At 41.2% G+C, this 23,295-nt stretch overlaps 1 protein-coding gene across 5 annotated transcripts in view; it reads left to right on the top strand.

The window, feature by feature from the left end:
• Positions 1-23,295, top strand: part of TTC29 (tetratricopeptide repeat domain 29) — a 349,015-nt gene that overhangs the window by 195,955 nt on the left and 129,765 nt on the right. For all 5 annotated transcript variants that reach the window (XM_077279296.1, XM_077279292.1, XM_077279295.1 and 2 more), the window contains exon 9: positions 12,736-12,859. In XM_077279296.1, coding sequence (XP_077135411.1) covers positions 12,736-12,859 — 124 coding nt within the window. The remainder of the gene's footprint in view (positions 1-12,735; positions 12,860-23,295) is intronic.

Genomic DNA, 23,295 nt, shown 5'->3' with positions numbered 1-23,295 from the left:
TAGTTCGCTAGGTAAGTACATGCACAGAAAGTAGCTTACGGCAACAGCAGGCGGTATTGTTGTGGTGCCTACAATTGTTAAATATGACTAGTCAAACAGTTGCAAAATTCTAACCACTTAATGCTTTTTAATTGATTTTTTTAAAATAATAACGTTTAACTAAAATGATAAGTAATTTCATGAAATCTCAAATTCTAGGTTGCAAAGTTGCTACACATAGGTCACGACTGGTAAGAAGCAGCTGCCAAAAACAGCAGTATGATCGATGGTTGTACAGTATCTAGAGTGGAAAATTGAACCTGGTATTCCAAAAATAAAAGGCGACCTTTTATATTAAAGGTGAAGAAAAAAAGCCACCTGCTTTTACAATATAGGATAGATCCAGAAAATGTCAGCTTTCACTTTCCACAAGCAAGCATGTGCAACTAGCTGCTGTATTCAGGTCGTGCATGTATGCATCTAAATACACTGTGGGGCTCAGAAAGTTTGGGGGGGGATTTGAATTTGGGAGTGCAGAATTTGTTGGATTTTTTTGGGGGGGCGAGGGATTCATTCACTATAATGAGGCAGCAGAGTTACTCTGGACTTCAACTCTGTTTTTTGCTGGACAAGATGACACTTTCATCGCTACCATTTTTATTTTGATTTGACTTTTTGATCGCATTTTATTCTACTTTTGTTTGGCGGTATGATGAAAAAGCAAAGGTTTTTGCTCCGGTTTTTTTTACGGTGTGTACTGAAGGAGTTAACAAGTGTGAAAGTTTTAAAGGTCGGCTCGTATCTGACTTGGCGATACCAAATATGTGTACTTTTTTTATTTTTATGTAAATATATGTATTTATTGGTTTAATATTTTTTCTTCTTTTTTTATTTATTTTGTGATTTTTTTTAATAGTTTTAAAACATTTTTTTTTACTTACCGTATATACTCAAGTATAAGCTGAGATTTTCAGCCCACTTTTTTGGGCTGAAATTGCCCCTCTCAGCTTATACTCGAATCATACCGGGGGTCGGCAGGGGAGGGGGAGCGGGGGCTGTCTAAAAATACTCACCTAGTCCAGGCGCGGTCCCTGCTTCCCCAGCGCCGGCAGCAGCAGCTTCAGCTTCTTCCTGTACTCAGCGGTCACATGGTCCCGCTCATTGCAGTAAATGAATATTCGGCTCCACCTCCCATAGGGATGGAGCCGCCTATTCATTACTGTAATCAGCGGGACCATGTGACCGCTGAGTACAGGATGAAGCGCTGCGGCGTCGGAGAAGCAGGATCTACACAGCGGCAGGACCAGGTGAGTATACGGGGAGGGGAGCGCAGCGCTGCGCGATAGTCACCTGCTCCTCGTTCCGGGCGCCGATCTGTCTCCAGCACTGACGCTGAGGTCGGAGGGCGCGGTGACGTGGTCAGTGCGCGCCCTCTGCTGAACGTCAGTGCTGGAGACAGATCGGCGCCCGGAACGAGGAGCAGGTGACTATTGAAAGTGCGGGGGCCTGAGCGACGGAGAGGTGAGTATGTGATTTATTTTTTTTATCGCAGCAAATGGGGCAAGTGTCTGTATGGAGCATCTATGGGGCCATAACGTTCCTGCAGCACTATATGGGGCCATAACATTCCTGCAGCACTATATGGGGCCATAACATTCCTGCAGCACTATATGGGGGCCATAACGTTCCTGCAGCACTATATGGGGCCATAACATTCCTGCAGCACTATATGGGGGCCATAACGTTCCTGCAGCACTATATGGGGGCCATAACGTTCCTGCAGCACTATATGGGGCCATAACATTCCTGCAGCACTATATGGGGCCATAACATTCCTGCAGCACTATATGGGGCCATAACATTCCTGCAGCACTATATGGGGGCCATAACATTCCTGCAACACTATATGGGGCCATAACATTCCTGCAGCACTATATGGGGGCCATAACATTCCTGCAGCACTATATGGGGGCCATAACGTTCCTGCAGCACTATATGGGGCCATAACATTCCTGCAGCACTATATGGGGCCATAACATTCCTGCAGCACTATATGGGGGCCATAACGTTCCTGCAGCACTATATGGGGCCATAACATTCCTGCAGCACTATATAGGGCCATAACATTCCTGCAGCACTATATGGGGCCATAACATTTCTGCAGCACTATATGGGGCCATAACGTTTCTGCAGCACTATATGGGGCCATAACGTTTCTGCAGCACTATATGGGGTCATAACGTTCCTGCAGCACTATATGGGGCCATAAAATTCCTGCAGCACTATATGGGGGCCATAACGTTCCTGCAGCACTATATGGGGCCATAACATTCCTGCAGCACTATATGGGGCCATAACATTCCTGCAGCACTATATGGGGCCATAACATTCCTGCAGCACTATATGGGGCTATAACATTCCTGCAGCACTATATGGGGCCATAACATTCCTGCAGCACTATATGGGGGCCATAACGTTCCTGCAGCACTATATGGGGCCATAACATTCCTGCAGCACTATATGGGGCCATAACATTCCTGCAGCACTATATGGGGCCATAACATTTCTGCAGCACTATATGGGGCCATAACGTTTCTGCAGCACTATATGGGGCCATAACGTTTCTGCAGCACTATATAGGGGCATAATGTTTGTGCAGCACTATATGGGGCAAGTGTCTGTATGGGGCCATAATTAACGTTTGTAGGGCACTACGGCATATGGGGCAAGTGTCTGTATGGAGCATCTTATAGGGCCATAACGTTTGTGCAGCACTATAAGGGGCAAATATCTTTATAGAGCATCTTATGGGGCCATAATCAGCATTTGTGCAGCATTATATTGGGCAAATATGTCTATGGAGCATCTTATGGGGCCTTTATTAACCTTTATGCAGGATTATATGGGGCATATTTTAATATGGAACATCTTATGGGGCCATAATGAACAGTATGGAGCATCTTATGGGGCTCCTGATTCAATATGGATATTCAAAGACACTTAACCTACTGATGTCTCAATTAATTTTACTTTTATTGGTATCTATTATTACTTTTGACATTTACCGGTAGCTGCTGCATTTTCCCCCCTAGGCTTATACTCGAGTCAATAAGTTTTCCCAGTTTTTTGTGGCAAAATTAGGGGGGTCGGCTTATACTCGGGTCGGCTTATACTCGAGTATATACGGTAGTCCCTGTATGGGACTTCAATTTTTATTTGGCTGGTCACTGGTGTCATACAATGCAATACACATGTATTGCATTGTATGAGACCTGACAGTTTTATACTGTCAGATCGCTTGTTAGTCTCAGCTGCAAGCTGAGTTTAACAAGCCACTGCAGCAGGCAGACCCGGAAGTCATCACATGACCTCCAGCTGCCCGGACAATGCGAAATCCCCAGTGATGTGATCAGATCTTATCACAGGGGGCATCGGAGATGTGAGTATAGCTGTGGTCTCCCTCTGCTATCTTCCAAATGCCACGATCGCGGCGTCTAGAAGATGTCAAAGAATTAACATCATTGGGACCTGATCTAATCTGGTAATCTGGTCCCGATGATGTCACCTGTCAGAGCTACCACTCTCCACAGGAATCGAAGTGCTTGCAGGACCCAGGGGGTCCTGAGCGCTGCGAGACCACCGACCTCTTATAAGCATTGGCCCTGCACAGAGCCCAGCAAGCGCCGACGTTTATGTACCGTGGGCTGTCGGCAAGCGGTTAAAGGCTTGCTCCTTCACTTTGAAAACAGTTAGATTTTTGGACGTTTTGATAAAAAGCCTTTATAATTGTGTTCTTGTTTTGAGAATAGTTAATCAGTTGCAGATCCCCCCAAAATTATAATTTTTTCACTACTAGCTGAAAAGCCATTAATTATTCACTTGCAAAATCTCTAAGAACACCTGTTTTGCTCCATAAATTAAAGGCTAATTTTTGGATGTCTTGTGAAAAAGTTTTCTCTTCTTCATTTAGCAAAAAAAAAAGCTGTTGTGAATAATTTCCATTTGCACTACCTGTGTATGAACACCAGGGAGACATGCATCTGCACCAAAAAAAGGGATTATTATTTTTGGACACTTTTTAAAATTTAGGTAGCCTCACAATTCTGATAGTTTTAATTGTTAAATAACCTATTATTAAACACGAGTTATCATCCGTTTTCACTTAGCCAAACAGGTTGAGGTCTCTTGTTTGCACCTGTTTGCATTAAAGAGCTCAAAACAAATTCAGCACAGTCTTAGGAGAGACCTCTAAGTGTTCAACACCTATTTTCAGGGCAATTAGAGGTTTTACTGAATTGAGATTTGACACAAATCAAATTTTCAGCAAATTAGAATTTCAAATGGTTCACTCATCTTTAATCAGTTTCATCGTAGTTTCATTCAGATTTTTAAAGATTCTCCTATAAAAAAAAAAGATTATGTGTAAATATATTTATATTAATCTAGCAAGGAATAACATAGTATCGCAAGAGGTAAGTAAGTATATATCGGCATTGGTTTTTACTTTGGTTTACACATCAGTGGAAAAATACACCACCTACACTTCTGCTATACACTATAATCTGCACAGACAAATTTCCTGTCTGTGGTCTCTTCAAAATTTTCCTGGAGATTAATTACATTTTCCTTAAATAAATTGGTTGCCCAATGATGTATGTGACATTACTCTGTGATGGTTACCTGTTACAAATTGAACACTGTGTATTTCAGATTACTTCTTTAAATTAAGAGAAAGCTATTTATTTTTATACATTTCCCTTCTCACTGATTCCATTTACCTTAATACTTTCATCTCCAGCCTCTAAACTTATAGCCCCATCAAGAATCCCCTTTGTGGTAGTTTCATCCCTGTTCTATTTGATTTCTCCATTCTGAGTAAATGATTAAGTTTTCATGCATTGGTTCAACCAAAACCTATGTTCACTCAACCACATCCTTTATTGATTACTTCTACAGCAAACAGTAGGCCAAGTGTGATATACATAATTGGACAGTTGTCAGGGGATATGGGTGTTTAAAGTACCGTTTGCCCATCTGGAAACTGGAATCACCTTGGTAGATAAATATCATGTGAATTTTCTTTCTTTTCTTTTGGACCAAATAGTGCTGCTTCTTCGAAATATATGTTTTAACTCTCTAAGGTCTGGTTGAATGAATTTGGTGATTATAACCCATAATATGCTCTCTAGGTTGCACCTGTGTACTGCATGCTGAGAACTGGGAAAAGAGGAATTAATATTTGTCTAAACTCTGTAACCTTTCTCTTATCCTCGGTAAATCTTCTGCTGTGCTCTTGTAAGATTGTGCTGGCTTTCTTTAGCAAGAGCTTTTCTTTCCTAATATATTGTTACTGGAAAAAAACTGTTAAATTCTTGCAACTTTATATATAAATTATGTTACAGATGTTTGTTTTGTATTTTGTAAGTAGAGTCTACTCTACCAATAAAAACATTAAAAAAAAAACATTCCCAATGCGGCCAATTGGTGTTTTGCACTTTCTTTCATCACCTTCTTCCAAGAGTTGTAGCTTTTTCACTTACCATACAATGTTCTGGAAATGTGAAAAAAAAATATTCCAAGGGCGCTGAAGAAAAAGCCTATGGCCCTGATTCATCAAAAAGTTTTTGCCAGAAGTCTGACATGAAAATGCGCAACTCACAAAACATTTGTGACTTTTAGTACTTTTTACTCCAATCCCAGCCAGCTCTGCCGAATTTTTGAAAATTGAGCAGACCTTTTCTGGGAGTGGGTAAGGCCGGCGTCACACTGGCGAGTTTTACGGACGTAAGAGCGCAGAAAATACGTCCGTAAAACTCGCAAAATAAACGGCACAATTATTCTCAATGGGGCTGCTCCTATCAGCCGTATATTACGGTTCAGTATTATACGGCTTTCTACGGCCGTACAAAATCGCAGCATGCTGCGTTTGTCAGTGTATTGCGCAAAAAAAATCGCCAATGTAAGTCTATGGGGGCAAGAAAAATACGGATTCCACACGGACCAGCAGTGTGACTTGCGAGAAATACGCAGCGGTGTTAGTGAAAAGTCGGTAATTCAATTGCCGGCTTTTCATTTCTCCTGCCTAAACCCGACAGGATATGAGACATGGTTTACATACAGTAAACCATCTCATATCCCCTTTTTTTTGCATATTCCACACTACTAATGTTAGTAGTGTGTATGTGCAAAATTTCAGCGCTGTAGCTGCTAAAATAAAGGGTTAAATGGCGGAAAAAATTGGCGTGGGCTCCCGCGCAATTTTCTCCGCCAGAGTGGTAAAGCCAGTGACTGACGGCAGATATTAATAGCCAGGAGAGGGTCCACGGTTATTGGCCCCCCCGTGGCTAAAAACATCTGCCCCCAGCCACCCCAGAAAAGGCACATCTGGAAGATGCGCCTATTCTGGCACTTGGCCACTCTCTTCCCATTCCCGTGTAGCGGTGGGATATGGGGTAATGAAGGGTTAATGCCACCTTGCTATTGTAAGGTGACATTAAGCCAGATTAATAATGGAGAGGCGTCAATTATGACACCTATCCATTATTAATCCAATTGTTTGAAAGGGTTAAAAAACACACACACACATGATTTAAAAGTATTTTAATGAAATAAACACAGCGGTTGTTTTAATATTTTATTGCTCTCTCAATCCATTTGCAGACCCTCGCTTGGCAAAACAATAAACCCACAATATACATACCTTCTGCTGACCCGTCACGTCCCACGAGGTAATCCATCTGAAGGGGTTAAAATAATTTACAAGCAGGAGCCCTGCAAATGCAGCTGTGCTCGTGCTTGTAATTCCCCGGCGAATGAAGGAAATGTAGGTCATTGACCTACATTTCCTTCAGTCGCGGTGATGCGCCCCTGCTGGATGTTCTCATGAACTGCAGCCTGGGAACTTTTTCCCACGCTCCAGGTCATATGAGGACATCCACCAGGGGGCGCATCACCGCGACTGAAGGAAATGTAGGTCAATGACCTACATTTCCTTCATTCGCCGGGGAATTACAAGCACGAGCACAGCTGCATTTGCAGGGCTCCTGCTTGTAAATTATTTTAACCCCTTCAGATGGATTACCTCGTGGGACGTGACGGGTCAGCAGAAGGTATGTATATTGTGGGTTTATTGTTTTGCCAAGCGAGGGTCTGCAAATGGATTGAGAGAGCAATAAAATATTAAAACAACCGCTGTGTTTATTTCATTAAAATACTTTTAAATCGTGTGTGTGTGTTTTTTAACCCTTTCAAACAATTGTATTAATAATGGATAGGTGTCACAATTGACGCCTCTCCATTATTAATCTGGCTTAATGTCACCTTACAATAGCAAGGTGGCATTAACCCTTCATTACCCCATATCCCACCGCTACACGGGAGTGGGAAGAGAGTGGCCAAGTGCCAGAATAGGCGCATCTTCCAGATGTGCCTTTTCTGGGGTGGCTGGGGGCAGATGTTTTTAGCCACGGGGGGGCCAATAACCATGGACCCTCTCCTGGCTATTAATATCTGCCCTCAGTCACTGGCTTTACCACTCTGGCGGAGAAAATTGCGCGGGAGCCCACGCTAATATTTTAAGCCATTTAACCCTTTATTTTAGCAGCTACAGCGCCCAAATTTTGCATACACACTACTAACAGTAGTGTGTAATATGCAAAAAAAATGGGGATATGAGATGGTTTACTGTATGTAAACCATGTCTCATATCCTGTCGGGTTTGGGAAGGAGAAATGAAAAGCCGGCAATTGAATTACCGGCTTTTCACAGATATCGCGCTGTAGTAAATATAAATACAGACTATATATATATATATATGTCTCAATGACATATATATATATATATATATATATATATATATATATATATATATATATATATATATATATATATATACTGTATATATGTTTTCCCGAACATTTGAGCACATAAATCCATCCGGCCGTAAAATACGGACCGTATTGTCTTACGCCGAGTGTGACGCCGGCCTTAGGCCAAGCATGTCCAGTACATTCATCCTTTAGTCCACAAAAGTGGTATAAAATTACAACAGGAATATACTCCATGGAATGGAACTGGAGTACTTCTCTTGTAGTGATACACAGCAGCTGAAAGATACACCAACTTCGTTAAAAGGCACATGCCTTTTAATAAATTTGGCACGATATTCCAGGGCATTGTTCATCAAGACTGGTGTGTAAAGAAACATTATTGATAAATTGGGGCAATTTGTTTTTTGATTTTTGGGTGCACACATGCATCTGCAGTTCCAGAATTTAAATGCCACTGTCAATGATTTATAGAGACATTTAAATGGTAAAGCAGCAGCAATCACAGCTAGCTCTGGTTGCAACTACTACAAGCAGTATCTGGCATCTTCTGTATATGGCCCAGGCTTAGTAAATGCAGACCCACTGGAGAATAAATTGTTAGGTCCTAATTCTGAAAAGGATTACATATTATACGTTTTGTGAGGTTAAACAAAGTTGGATATTAAAGGGTTATCTGGATTAATCCTCTCCTTATGAAGTGTCCTATAGGGTGATTCACTCTCTACTTTACCTGGAAAATTTGCTATAACTTCTAAAAGAGATGTCGACCATACTAAAATTTGAACTATACATACTGTGGATCCAAAGTGAGCGTGCAATAAACCTCAGTGACAGCGATGATAAACATCCTCGCACTGTGTGGTCTTGCCGACTTGTCGTCCCACTGGTCATCTCCACTACGAGATAGACATGCTGCATATCTTTCTGTGCCTTGGTATTTTGTGTGGTTCTTACATTTCATGCCTGCCGAATTCCCTCTTCATTTGTTAACAATGTACAGACACAGTTTGGAGTAGCATGTTTTCATTGTAAAAAGTTAATGGAAAACTGAGTCCTTAAAGAGGTGCCAAAGTGAGTTTCTAAATAAGTTTGGAGGTCGAAATCTTCCATTCAAACCGTGTATTCTGTCATTAGTGCATAAGCTGGAACGTACAGGAACATTGAAATTGAAACAATTGAAGATATGAAACAGTGACTTCTGGCATCACCATGTAAATTATTGCACAGGCTTTCCCAAGAGAAGGTCATGTTATATTCCACATGCCAACTGTGACAGAGTTATCTCCAAGGGATTTTGGCCACCAAGATCTCCTGATTTACCACCACCGGATTTTCTTTTTTTGGGGACATTTCAAAGGTCGGGTGAACAGTAGCAAGCCGTAAACATTACAGGCACCCTGAGAGAACATACAATGAGAAATTCAAGCTATGACCCAGATGTCCTGTGAAACACATTCAACAATATGAAATGGTGCGTGCAGGTGTGCATGGATGTGAACGGTGGACATTTTCAACATCTGCTTTAAAACATCAGTTTCTGATGAACCAAGGTATATAGAGTCCAAATTTCTGTCCGATATATCGTCTTTTAGAAGGTGTAGCAATTTTTCCAGGTAAAGAAGCGAGTGAATCACCCTGTATTAGGACATACGATACTGTCACACTTATTGGTCTGTGCATTGCTAGTGTCATGATGTGACTCCAAGACAGCCCCTTCCTGACGGTCACAGTGCTCAGTGGTGTAGAGTTTTTCATCTTCATAATTTACTTCTTGTTGCTTAGTTTATCAACTACTCAGCACAGACTGACGTAGATTCATCTTGAGACAACAGTCAACAATCAATTTATAGAATGGATATCTTTAAATACTAGTGACAGCTTTGACAAGGAAAAAAGGATTCTTACATATGTTACTGTTTACCTTTAGTTTATAATATTGCTCTAAGTCTGTCTACAGTTTCATATGTTTCTCTGTCTCTCCCAGTAATACAGACTGAATGTGACCTTTGTATGCATCCAGAGTACAGCTCTCTATATTAGCTAATATATCAACACAGCTTTTTCATTTGCTTTCCTCCTTTCTGTAGCCTACTCTCACTGCCCTCTTTGAAATACTTTCTCCCCTTTCCATGTGTATATCTGTGTACAATCCCTTCCCTCTTCCAGCTGATAACCCTAACATTGAGAGAAGGGAGAAAATAAATAGAACCAGGTGCTAGAGCTCTTTCTGATTCTTAATATTTTTGTAGATTACTCAGCTAGATAAATTACTTACAGACACAGCAGTAGCAAAATGGTAGAATATTTTTTTAACAAAGACTATTTAGAAAGATACTTAATTTTTTGTTTAAAAAGCAAATGAACATTGAAAAAAATTGCATTTGATGGTTTATCCTTTTTAACATTAGCCAATAAAAGTATTTACCAATTTTTAGAGCATGGAGACCCTTTATTACACAAACTTTTTGTATTTTTACCCAATCAATTGTTTGACATAAACTTATTTAGCATATTACTTACCGTATATCTTTGACTGTATATCAAATCTGCTAATGTAAAATAGACCAAGTAAAATGATTTCCTTTTGTCATTAGAGGATCTGGTTCAATATGACATTATTTACTAATGATGAATGCATTAACTCAGTTTTTCTAGATATTGGCATATTTATTTTATAAAAATGTATAGTGATGTTAGGACCATTACCCGGAAATCACATTTCATTCAATACCAGTCAAAAGTTTGGACACACCTGTTCATCTAGTGGTTTTTCATGATTTTATTAACATTTTCACATTGTAGATTTAGACTAAAGTCAGCAAAACCTTGAAGCAACACATATGGAAACAAGGAGTAAAGAAATGTGTGTGAAACAAATGAGAAAATATACTGTAATTAATTTTCCAAAAAAAACAATTTGAGTCAGAAAATCATAATAAATTATCAGAACATACTCTAAAACCCAATCCAGTGATCTAATCACCACAAATGTATATCAATTAGATAAAATGTATATTTATTATAGTAAAAAAAAATTACGTCAGGTATCAACATCAAACTTGTAGCTGAATATGTGTTAAACTGTAGATTTAATTCCTCAAAGTATCCCCATTTTACTCGGAGGACAGCTTTGCTCTCCCTTGGTATTCTCTCAAGCAGCCACCTGGAATGTCTTCCAATAAACAGATGTTCCTCATCAACATTTCATTTGTGGAATCACTGACCTTCAGAAAGAGTTTGTGACCATCAGTTGTGTTTTACAGTGGCAGTGTTAGTACACGGTTACATACAGTGCTGAACCCTATTCCACAACTGTTCTAAGCCAGAATATGGCAAGAACCACTCAGCTGAATAAAGAGAATCAACTGTCCATCATTACTTTAAGACATGGCAGTCTGTAAATCCAGAAAATTGCTAGAGTCTTGAAGGTATCCTCAAGTGCAGTTATGATGCAATGGGCTGTAATGAGGACCTCCCCAGGAAAATAAGACTAAGAATTACCTCTGCTACATTGTACAAGTTCATCAGTTACCAGCCTCAGAAAACACACTTTGACAGCACCTTAGATACCAGCCCTCATGTATTATAAACAAACATTAAGTAGCACACATCATCTGTCCAGAGGATACTGCGAGAAGAAGACCATTAATGTCAAATTGCTGCAATGAAGTCACTACTGAGGACTGAATACAAGAAGAAAAAGCTTGCTTGGATCAAACAACAAAAGGACTCGACATTAGATTAGCTAAAATTTGTACTTTAACTACTCGAAATTTGAAATTGTTGGTTCTGGACGCCATCCTCGTAAGATGCAGAAAAGGTGAATGGATGATTTTAACATGTATTGTGTCCACCATGAAGCATAAGGCAGGATGGTGATGTGTGGGGATACTTTACTTGTGACACTTTTCGTGATTTATTTCAATTTCAAGGCACACTTACCCATTATGTCTAGCACAATATTCTAAAACATGTCATCCCTTTTGGTTTGCACTTAGTGGGACCATCATTTGTGTTGCAACAGTACAATGATCCAAAACACCCTTCCAGACTATGTAAGGGCTATGTGACCAAGAAGAAGAGGGATGGGGTGCTCCATCAGATCTATTGCTTCCACAAGAGATGGTTGGGGTCAAATTGAACTCACAGAATGAAGGCAAAGCAGTCAAGTGCTCAGCACCTCTGTGAATCCCTTCTAGACTGTTGGAAAGCTATTTTGAGGAACTACCTGATGAAGCCGTTTTAGAGAATGCCAATAGTGTGTAAAACTGTCATCATAGTAGGGGTATATACACATGACATCTTTTTGAGGCGGATTCCACCTGAAACCCACTCAAAAAAGCACTAAAAATGCCTAAAAGAATGACTTGCTGTGCATATTTTCTAATTCTTTAGTAATTTTCTTTTAGCCGCTTTAGGTTTTAAACGCTGTGAAGTGGCAAAAAGAAACTAACTGATCTATTCTGATTGAAAGCTGTTGCTATATAAAAACAAATGATGACAAAGTTGCCACAAACACAACCGAAGCTTCATGAGAAAGACCACCAGCATTTTCCTGAAGCATCTTTGGCTTTAAAAACCGTGTTGGTGTCTAAAAACGCCGATTGCACATGTCCTAAAAGGAAGGTACTCTAAGAATCTAAGTTTTAGCACATTCGGGCTAGTTCATTTACTCCTCCTACTCCTTGTTTCTATATGTGGCCAATTATGGCTTTACTTCCTTCATTCTGAATCTGCAATATGCACATTCCAATGAGAACAAGGAAAATAATAACATAAACCAGTGTGTCTAGTCTTTTGACCAGTACAATATATACTCTAGCTTAGCTATATGTAACTATATGTGACTGGCTATTGCAATACTTTCAAGTACACTTTGTATTGTGTAACTTTACAAAAATGGAATCTCTCTCTCTCTCTCTTTTAGCCAAGGAAAGATTATTGAAAGCATTCAATATTTGGAAAATTTCATAGAAGTTGCCAAAACTAGTAATTTAAGCAAAAGCCTTGCAGAGACATGTATCTGCCTTGGAGACATTTTTAATGCAAGGGTAAGTACTGTATACTTTTTCAGATATTCAAGAATTGTCCCCTAGTTGTACATCCTGTTATTCTATTTAAGCATATATACAGCCATACTGTTTTCTCATCTACTGTACTGTAAATCCAATCAGATCAGGAATTTAGGTTGCTCCATCCGGTGTTCTAAGGAGTCTCTATTGTTGTTGAAGTATTCCCTAGTCATCTAATAGTGCATGGAACTGGTTACCCTTATTGTTACCCAACTGGACAGGTTTTTTGAAATGCTATGTAGACCTTCACAGAGACAATTCTTTAATTTCTTCATTTCAATTCAATGAAAAGTTAACAACTTTCTAAATAGTTTTCATGAAAAAAGTTCTACCATTTTGCTGCTGAAAGGTGTCCATATGTGCTCTATCTATCTGAGTGCTCTGCAACACTGATGCGAACGAATGTAAGCAACTTTCTTCTCTCTCCCTCCCATATCTCAGTGTTAGAACTCATTCAGAATTTGGGTTTTGTTTTTTATGGTGTTCATTGTGTAGAAAAAATAACCTGGCTCAATAATTCTTCAGGTCAGTACAAGAGATTAGAGTTTTGCAAATCAATTTGCGGGACTCGGGTTCATCAGGTTGGTTGGCAGTCTCTGGCTTCTGGATGAGATCTCTGGGAAACTCTTACCTTCCGGATCCATGCCACGGCTTTTGATTAGTCAGGCTGGTGCAACATCTTTAAAAGTGATGCCAAGTATCCTGGAAAATGATTGGGAGGGAAATGTCACACCTGCGCTGCTGCTGATCAATCCACAGTGGTTACCAACAGATGAAAATTTATTCATAAACCAGGTTTACAGGGTCAACGCATTTCAAAGTCACTCAGGACCTCGTAATCAGGACAGAAACTCTGATGAAGAGGTCCTGCATGACCTCGAAACGCGTTGACCCTGTAAACCTGTTTTATGAATACATTTTTATCTGTTGGTAACCATTGTGGATTCTTCAGCAGGAGTGACATCTCCCTCACAATCGTTTTACACTGTTTGGTCCTTCTAGTGACCGATGTCCTTGCAGCAGCCGATATCTATTTCATGCCAGTTGCATGTTGCTTTGTAGCAACTATATAAGGTGAGTGGATCCCTTTCCTTGCCACCTTTTTGTTACCAGTTAAGACCCTATTGCGCTTTCTTTCCTAGTTTCGTTGTTTGCAAGGATCCTGGAAAATAACAGGTTTACAGAGATCCCATTCAGTGGTTACAGAGGACTGACTTGGCCAATGGACTTGAGTTCCTCTAATCAATCTTGACAACTCTAATGAAGATACTAAACTTGCATTTGTTTTATTTTTTTTCATTAAATGGGTTATTCTAATCTTCATAAATAGGTACTGTTGGATACTATTAGAATTTAATGCTCTTTAATTTTTGCAGATGTTTTTAAAGGGAACCTGTCACCAGGAATAATGTTGATAACCTGCAGATATGGGGTTAATCTGCAGGCTAACAGCAATGTGATGCTGCTCAGCACCTGCGCGCAGCCAAATGCAGCAGGGAGAAAATTATCTTTATTCTCCCCGCCAGCATTTGGTATTCAGTCATAGAGGCTGGGGCGGCGTTGGTTCAGTCACCGAACTGAGTATATACAGCGGCTGCTGTAACTGCGCCCCCGGCTTTGATTGAAACTGACTCTACATTATGGCCGGCTTTCAGTCAGGGTCAGGAGTGCGTTTACAGCTTCCAATCTCTATACTCAGAGGGGTGACAGAAATGGCGGCGCCACTGCCCCTATGGCTGAATATATATCAGGAATGGCTATCCTTTTTAGTATTCTGTACATTTCTAAATTGCTTGCATATACATTTGTTTCCATCCCATTTATAAAGATGGGAGTAACCCTTTAAATAATGAAAAGCAAATTCAAAAACTTGTAAAAAAAATTGGTTTGTGTCACCATTTTCTGTCAATGGAACTATATGAGGACTTGTTTTTTTGCATGTGATCTGTAGTTTTTATGTATAATTTTAGTGCACAGATGATGTTTTGATTACTTTACAGTGGGTATGGAAAATTTTCAGACCCCTTTAAATTTTCACTCTTTGTTTCATTTCAGCCATTTGGTAAATTCAAAAAAGTTCATTTTTTTTTCATTAATGTACACTCTGCACCCCATCTTGACTGAAACAAATCAGAAATGTAGACATTTTTGCATATTTATTAAAAAAGAAAAACTGAAATATCTCATGGTCATAAGTATTCAGATCCTTTGCTCAGACACTCATATTTAAGTCACATGCTGTACATTTCCTTGTGATCCTCCTTGAGATGCTTCTATTCCTTCATTGGAGGCCAGCTGTGTTTAATAAAACTGATAGGACTTGATTTGGAAAGGCACACACCTGTCTATACAAGACCTCACAGCTCACAGTGCATGTCAGACCAAATGAGAATCATGAGGTCAAAGGAACTGGCCAAGGAGCTCAGAGAAAGAATTGTGGCAAGGCACAGATCTGGCCAAGGTTACAACAGAATTTGTGCAGTACTCAAGGTTCCTAAGAGCAGAGTGGCCTCCATAATCCTTAAATGGAAGAAGTTTGGGACCACCAGAAGTCTTCCTACACCTTGTCGTCCAGCCAAACCGAGCAATCATGGGAGAAGAGCCTTGGTGAGAGGTAAAGAAGAACCCCAAGATCATTGTGGTTGAGCTCCAGAGATGCAGTAGGGAGATGGGAGAAAGTTCCACAAAGTCAACTATCACTGCAGCCCTCCACCAGTCGGCCTTTATGTCAGAGTGGAAGCCTCTCTTCAGTGCAAGACATATGAAAGCCCACGTAGATTTTGCTAAAAATCACGAGCGACTCCCAGACCATGTGATATTTCAGTTTTTCTTTTTTATTAAATATGCAAAAATTTCAACATTTCTGTTTTTTTTTTCATTCAAGATGGGGTGCAGAGTGTACATTAACCCCTTCCCGACCTGTGACACAGCGTATGCGTCATGAAAGTCGGTGCCAATCCGACCTGTGACGCATATGCTGTGTCACAGAATGATCGTGTCCCTGCAGATCGGGTGAAGGGGTTAACTCCCATTTTACCCAATCTGCAGAGACAGGGGGAGTGGTACTTCAGCCCAGGGGGGGTGGCTTCACCCCCCTGTGGCTACGATCGCTCTGATTGGCTGTTGAAAGTGAAACTGCCAATCAGAGCGATTTGTAATACTTCACCTATGAAAATGGTGAAATATTACAATCCAGCCATGGCCGATGCTGCAATAGCATCTGCCATGGCTGGAGACCCCGATCTGCCCCCACCCCACCGATCGCCTCCCCAGTCGTCCTTTTTGCCCCGATCTCCGTTCCGCTCCCCTCCTCCCTCCTGTCGGCTCCCCCGGTCCTCCTGTCCGCTCCCCAGGTCCTCCGATCCCCCCCCCCCGTGTTCCGGTCCCACCCCCCCATACTTACCTAGCTCCGATGTCCCTCCCGTTCCAGATTCAGATTCGTTCCTGCACATTTTGGTCGCTGTGATAAGTTCTATCACAGCGATCAAAATAAAAAAAAATAGTAAATAAATCCCCCCCTTTATCACCCCCATAGGTAGGGACAATAATAAAATACAGAAAATATAATTATTTTTGTTTTTCCATTAGGGTTAGGGTTACGGTTAGGGGTAGGGTTAGGGGTAGGGTTGCACTTAGGGTTGCACTTAGGGCTAGGGTTGCACTTAGGGTTGCACTTAGGGTTGCACTTAGGGTTGCACTTAGGGCTAGGGTTGCACTTAGGGTTGCACTTAGGGTTGCACTTAGGGTTGCACTTAGGGCTAGGGTTGCACTTAGGGTTGCACTTAGGGTTGCACTTAAGATTGCACTTAGGGCTAGGGTTGCACTTAGGGTTGCACTTAGGGTTGCACTTAGGGCTAGGGTTGCACTTAGGGTTGCACTTAGGGTTACACTTAGGGTTAGGGTTGCACTTAGGGTTGCACTTAGGGCTAGGGTTGCACTTAGGGCTAGGGTTGCACTTAGGGCTAGGGTTGCACTTAGGGCTAGGGTTAGAATTAAGGTTAGAATTAGGGTTAGAATTAGGGTTGCAATTAGGGTTAGGGTTGGAATTAGGGTTAGAATTAGGCTATGTGCACACGGTGCGGATTTGGCTGCGGATCCGCAGCGGATTGGTCGCTGCGGATTCGTATCAGTTTTCCATCACGTTTACAGTACCACGTAAACCTATGGAAAACCAAATCCGCTGTGCCCATGGTGCGGAAAATACAGCGCGGAAACGCTGCGTTGTATTTTCCGCAGCATGTCAATTCATTGTGCAATTCCACAGCGTTTTACACCTGCTCCATAATAGGAATCCGCAAGTGAAATCCACACAAAAAACACTGGAAATCCGCGGTAAACCCGCAGGTAAAGCGCAGTGCGTTTTACCTGCAGATTTTTCAAAAACTGCGGAAAAATCCACACAAATCCGCAACGTGAGCACATAGCCTTAGGTTTAGGGTTGGAATTAGGGGTAAGACTAGGGTTAGGGGTGTGTTGGGGTTAGGGTTGTGGTTAGGGTTGGGATTAGAGTTAGGGGTGTGTTGGGGTTAGTGTTGGAGTTAGAATTGAGGGGTTTCCACTTTTTAGGTACATCAGGGGGTCTCCAAACGCGACACGGCGCCACTATTGATTCCAGCCAATCTTGCGTTGAAAAAGTAAAATGGTGCTCTCTCCCTTCCGAGCCCCGACGTGTGCCCAAACAGTGGTTTACCCCCACATATGGGGTACCAGCGTACTCAGGAGAAACTGATCAACAACTTTTGGGGTCCAATTTCTCCTGTAACCCTTGGGAAAATAAAAAATTGCGGGCTAAAAAATTATTTTTGAGGAAAGAAAAATGATTTTTTATTTTCACGGCTCTGCGTTATAAACTTCTGTGAAGCACTTGGGGGTTCAAAGTGCTCACCACACATCTAGATAAGTTCCCTTGGGGGTTTAGTTTCCAAAATGGGGTCACTTGTGGGGGGTTTCTACTGTTTAGGCACATCAGGGGCTCTGCAAACGCAACGTGATGCCCGCAGAGCATTCCATCAAAGTCTGCATTTCAAAACGTCACTACTTCACTTCCGAGCTCCGGCATGTGCCCAAACAGTGGTTTACCCCCACATATGGGGTATCACCGTACTCAGGAGAAACTGGACAACAACTCTTGGGGTCAAATTTCTCCTGTTACCCTTGGGAAAATAAAAAAATCAGGGCTAAAAAAAATTTTTTGAGGAAAGAAAACGTATTTATTATTTTCACGGCTCTGCGTTATAAACTTCTGTGAAGCACTTAGGGGTTCACAGTGCTCACCACACATCTAGATAAGTTCCCTTGGGGGTTTAGTTTCCAAAATGGGGTCACTTGTGGGGGGTTTCTACTGTTTAGGCACATCAGGGGCTCTGCAAACGCAACGTGATGCCCGCAGAGCATTCCATCAAAGTCTGCATTTCAAAACGTCACTACTTCACTTCCGAGCTCCGGCATGTGCCCAAACAGTGGTTTACCCCCACATATGGGGTATCACCGTACTCAGGAGAAACTGGACAACAACTCTTGGGGTCAAATTTCTCCTGTTACCCTTGGGAAAATAAAAAAATCAGGGCTAAAAAAAATTTTTTGAGGAAAGAAAACGTATTTATTATTTTCACGGCTCTGCGTTATAAACTTCTGTGAAGCACTTAGGGGTTCACAGTGCTCACCACACATCTAGATAAGTTCCCTTGGGGGTTTAGTTTCCAAAATGGGGTCACTTGTGGGGGGTTTCTACTGTTTAGGCACATCAGGGGCTCTGCAAACGCAACGTGACGCCCGCAGAGCATTCCATCAAAGTCTGCATTTCAAAACATCACTACTTCACTTCCAAGCCCCGGCATGTGCCCAAACAGTGGTTTACCCCCACATATGGGGTATCAGCATACTCAGGAGAAACTGGACAACAACTCTTGGGGTCAAATTTCCCCTGTTACCCTTGGGAAAATAAAAAATTTTGGGCTAAAAATCATTTTTGAGGAAAGAAAAATTATTTTTTATTTTCACGGCTCTGCGTTATAAACTTCTGTGAAGCACTTGTTGGTTTAAAGTGCTCACTATGCATCTAGATAAGTTCCTTGGGGGGTCTAGTTTCCAAAATGGGGTCACTTGTGGGGGAGCTCCAATGTTTAGGCACACAGGGGCTCTCCAAACGCGACATGGTGTCCGCTAACGATTGGAGCTAATTTTCCATTCAAAAAGTCAAATGGCGCGCCTTCCCTTCCGAGCCTTGCCATGCGCCCAAACAGTGGTTTACCCCCACATATGAGGTATCGGCGTACTCAGGAGAAATTGCCCAACAAATTTTAGGATCCATTTTATCCTGTCGCCCATGTGAAAATTAAAAAATTGAGGCTAAAAGAATTTTTTTGTGAAAGAAAAGTACTTTTTCATTTTTACGGATCAATTTGTGAAGCACCTGAGGGTTTAAAGTGCTCACTATGCATCTAGATAAGTTCCTTGGGGCGTCTAGTTTCCAAAATGGGGTCACTTGTGGGGGAGCTCCAATGTTTAGGCACACGGGGGCTCTCCAAACGCGACATGGTGTCCGCTAAAGATTGGAGCCAATTTTTCATTCAAAAAGTCAAATGGCACTCCTTCCCTTCCGAGTTCTGCTGTGCGCCGAAACAGTGGTTTACCCCCACATATGAGGTATCAGCGTACTCAGAACAAATTGGACAACAACTTTTGTGGTCCAGTTTCTCCTTTTACCCTTGGGAAAATAAAAAAATTGTTGCTAAAAGATCATTTTTGTGACTAAAAAGTTAAATGTTCATTTTTTCCTTCCATGTTGCTTCTGCTGCTGTGAAACACCTGAAGGGTTAATAAACTTCTTGAATGTGGTTTTGAGCACCTTGAGGGGTGCAGTTTTTAGAATGGTGTCACTTTTGGGTATTTTCAGCCATATAGAACCCTCAAATTGACTTCAAATGTGAGGTGGTCCCTAAAAAAATGGTTTTGTAAATTTTGTTGTATAAATGAGAAATCACTGGTCAAATTTTAACCCTTATAACTTCCTAGCAAAAAAAAATGTTGTTTCCAAAATTGTGCTGATGTAAAGTAGACATGTGGGAAATGTCATTTATTAACTATTTTGTGTCACATAACTCTCTGGTTTAACAGAATAAAAATTAAAAATGTGAAAATTGCAAAATTTTCAAAATTTTCGCCAAATTTCCATTTTTTTCACAAATAAACGCAGAAATTATCGACCTAAATTTACCACTGACATGAAGCCCAATATGTCACGAAAAAACAATCTCAGTATCGCTAGGATCCGTTGAAGCGTTCCTGAGTTATTACCTCATAAAGGGACACTGGTCAGAATTGCAAAAAACGGCAAGGTCATTAAGGCCAAAATAGGCTGGGTCATGAAGGGGTTAATGAGAAAAAAATGAACTTTTTTGAATTTACCAAATGGCTGCAATGAAACAAAGGGTGAAAAATTTAAAGGGGTCTGAATACTTTCCGTACCCACTGTATTTGCACACAGTTTTTGAGGAAACTTTGCATGAACTTTGTTCCAGTTAAAGAACTAACCACGTATCTTTTGTGGATATAGATTGACGCAATTCCATCTCTTTCTTCATGTAATCCCAGACTCAATGATATTGAGTTCAGAGCACTGTGAGACCATATCATCACTTCCAGGACTCATTTTTCTTCTGGCTGTATGTTTAGGGTAACTGTCCTTCTGCAGAATAATTTTGTAGCCTCCCTGATGGTATTGCATAAGAGATAAGTATCACAGCAGTAAGGGCACCTTTAAATGGGAGGTCCAAATCTAACATTGATTTTTATCCTAATTTCCTATCTCTTTATTGTAATAATGTAATTTCTTTTCTAATATACTTCAAATCTCTAATCTAACTGCTTTATTTTTTTTTAAATAGACTTGTCAAAGATAATATGCATAACTCTTCAAAATAGACAATATATCACGCTGCCTGAGATCTTCAGTCTCATGTTTAAGAGAAACATGCCTTAATTGTACTAAAATATAGAATTTCTATTTGAAAATACATTAAAAACACTCTAATAAAAATGAGCAGGGATTACCCAAACGGAGTCAGCAAGGATAGTGCTGAAAGTACATATATAATTTGTAGAAGTTATACTTATACTGGAATACAAGTACTGTGGAAACATAAATAATATAGTGCCAGTGCCAGTAAGAACCAAAGCTGTTAGAAATAAAGCAAGATAAATCATATATATAATTTCAATTTTTTTTACCTAGTTCTGTTCTGATGACATTTTGTTTGAGAATCCCCAGTGCATGCCAGGTTACTGAAACGGGACGTCATCAGGGGGCAGAAGCTGTGTCCACCCTGAAGCTAAGCATCATCAGTGACATCCGTTGTGAGGGCTGGTTTAGTCTCTGCTCTATTGAGCACGTGTCAGTTGTCCATTCTGATGTATGCTCAATATGAGCTATCTTGTCACTGTTCAATACTTTTGCACAGTGCTCTAATGAGAAGTAAAGCTCTAATGAGAAGTAATGAGACAGCAAAAGAGCACATTGTCAGTGTGCATTGTAAGGAGAAAACGTGGTGAGCAGGGAGTGCAGGTACCAGCCCCACCCATAAAACTAGCGTCACTTTCGGGAGGGGGGCTGTTCTCCATTTGCTGCATTCTCCTACAATGTGCACCAACATCTGATACTTCAGAGCTGGCGAGGGAATTGCACTTAGCAGGAACTAGCCTAGACCCTGAAATGGGCAACGCTGATGGCACTTCATTTCAGCCTCTGCCCCTGATGACATCCCATTTGAGTATCCCAGCATACACTTGGGATTCTCAAACAAATTGTCATCAAAATGAAAGTAGGTAAAAAAAAATAAAACAGAGTAGAGAGGGTACGGTAGGGGCTTTTTAAGTATATTAGAAAAGCGATAAAATTATTGCAATAAATACACATTTTAGGAATGAATCAATGTTAGTTTTGGACCACCCCTTTATTCCTGTCCAAATTCCTAACTATTTGTTGAAATGAAACCCCAAACTTGCAAAGGACCTCAACCATGCTTCAGTGTTGCCTGCAGATTATTGTGCCTCTTTCCAGCTCTTCGGCAAACAAACTGTTTTCTGTTACAACCAGATATTTAACATTTTGACTCATCAGTCCAGAGGAGCTGTTGCCACTTTTCTGCACCCCAGTTCCTATGTTTTTATGCATAATTGAGTCGTTTGCCTGTCAAAGGTATGACTTTTTAGCCAGAATTGTTATATGAAGAACATTTCTGGTCATTCTTCTCTGATCTGTAGATTGGTGTAGCTGCCCACTCCTTGCTGCCAGTTCTGAGCTGATGGCACTGCTGGACATCTTCTGTTATCAAAGGGAAGTAAGCATGATGTATCTTTCACCTGTTGCACTAAGTTTCCTTGAGCAACCACTGCGTGTAGGTCTTCAATATTGCCATTTCTTGATGTCCTCAGTGCTGAGATATACATTATTATTATACATTTTTATAGCGCCATTTATTCCATGGCGCTTTACATGTGAACGGGGCAAATATAGACTAGTACAATAAACATGAGTAAAGCAAGGCACACACCAGTACAGGAGGAGAGAGGACCCTGCCCACAAGGGCTCACAGTCTACAAGGGAAGGGTGAGGATACAGTAAAAGCGGGTAGAGCTGGTCATGTGGCAGTTCAGTAGACTGGGGATCACTGCAGTTTGTAGGCTTGTCAGAAGAGGTGGGTCTTCAGGTTCCTTTTGAAGGTTTCCATGGTAGGCGAGAGCCTGATGTGTTGGGGTAGAGAGTTCCAGAGTATGGGGGAAGCACGGGAGAAGTCTTGGATGTGGTTGTGGGAGGAAGAGATGAGAGAGTAGAGAAGGAGATCATGAGACGATTGAAGGTTGCGTGTAGGTAGGTAATGGGAGACCATGTCACATATGTATGGAGGAGTCAGGTTGTGAATGGCTTTGTATGTCATTGTTAGTGTTTTGAACTGTAGCCTCTGGGCAATAGGAAGCCAGTAAAGGGCCTGGCAGAGAGGAGAGGCTGGGGAGTAACAGGGAGACAGGTGGATTAGTCGGGCAGCAGAGTTTAGGATGGATTGGAGTGGTGCCAGAGTGCTAGAGGGGAGGCCAGAAAGTAGGAGGTTGCAGTAGTCGAGGCGGGAGATGATAAGGGCATGTACTAGTGTTTTTCAAGGAATGCACGGATCCGGGAAATGTTTTTGAATTGGAATCGGCAAGAGGAGGCAAGGACTTGGATATGTGGCTTGAAAGAGAGGGTAGAGTCAAGGATCACCCCGAGGCACCGAGCGTGCGGGACCGGGGAAAATGAGCAAATACCATCATGAAGCAATTTGATTGGCTCCAAATTTATTCTTCAGCAGGACAATGATGTAAAACATACAGCCAATGTCATGAAGAACTATCTTCTGCTTAAAGAAAAGCACAGAATTCCT

Source organism: Ranitomeya variabilis, chromosome 1 (assembly GCF_051348905.1).
Source record: "Ranitomeya variabilis isolate aRanVar5 chromosome 1, aRanVar5.hap1, whole genome shotgun sequence".
Classification (NCBI taxonomy): Eukaryota; Metazoa; Chordata; class Amphibia; order Anura; family Dendrobatidae; genus Ranitomeya; species Ranitomeya variabilis.
This window is presented reverse-complemented; position numbering and strand designations above follow the sequence as displayed.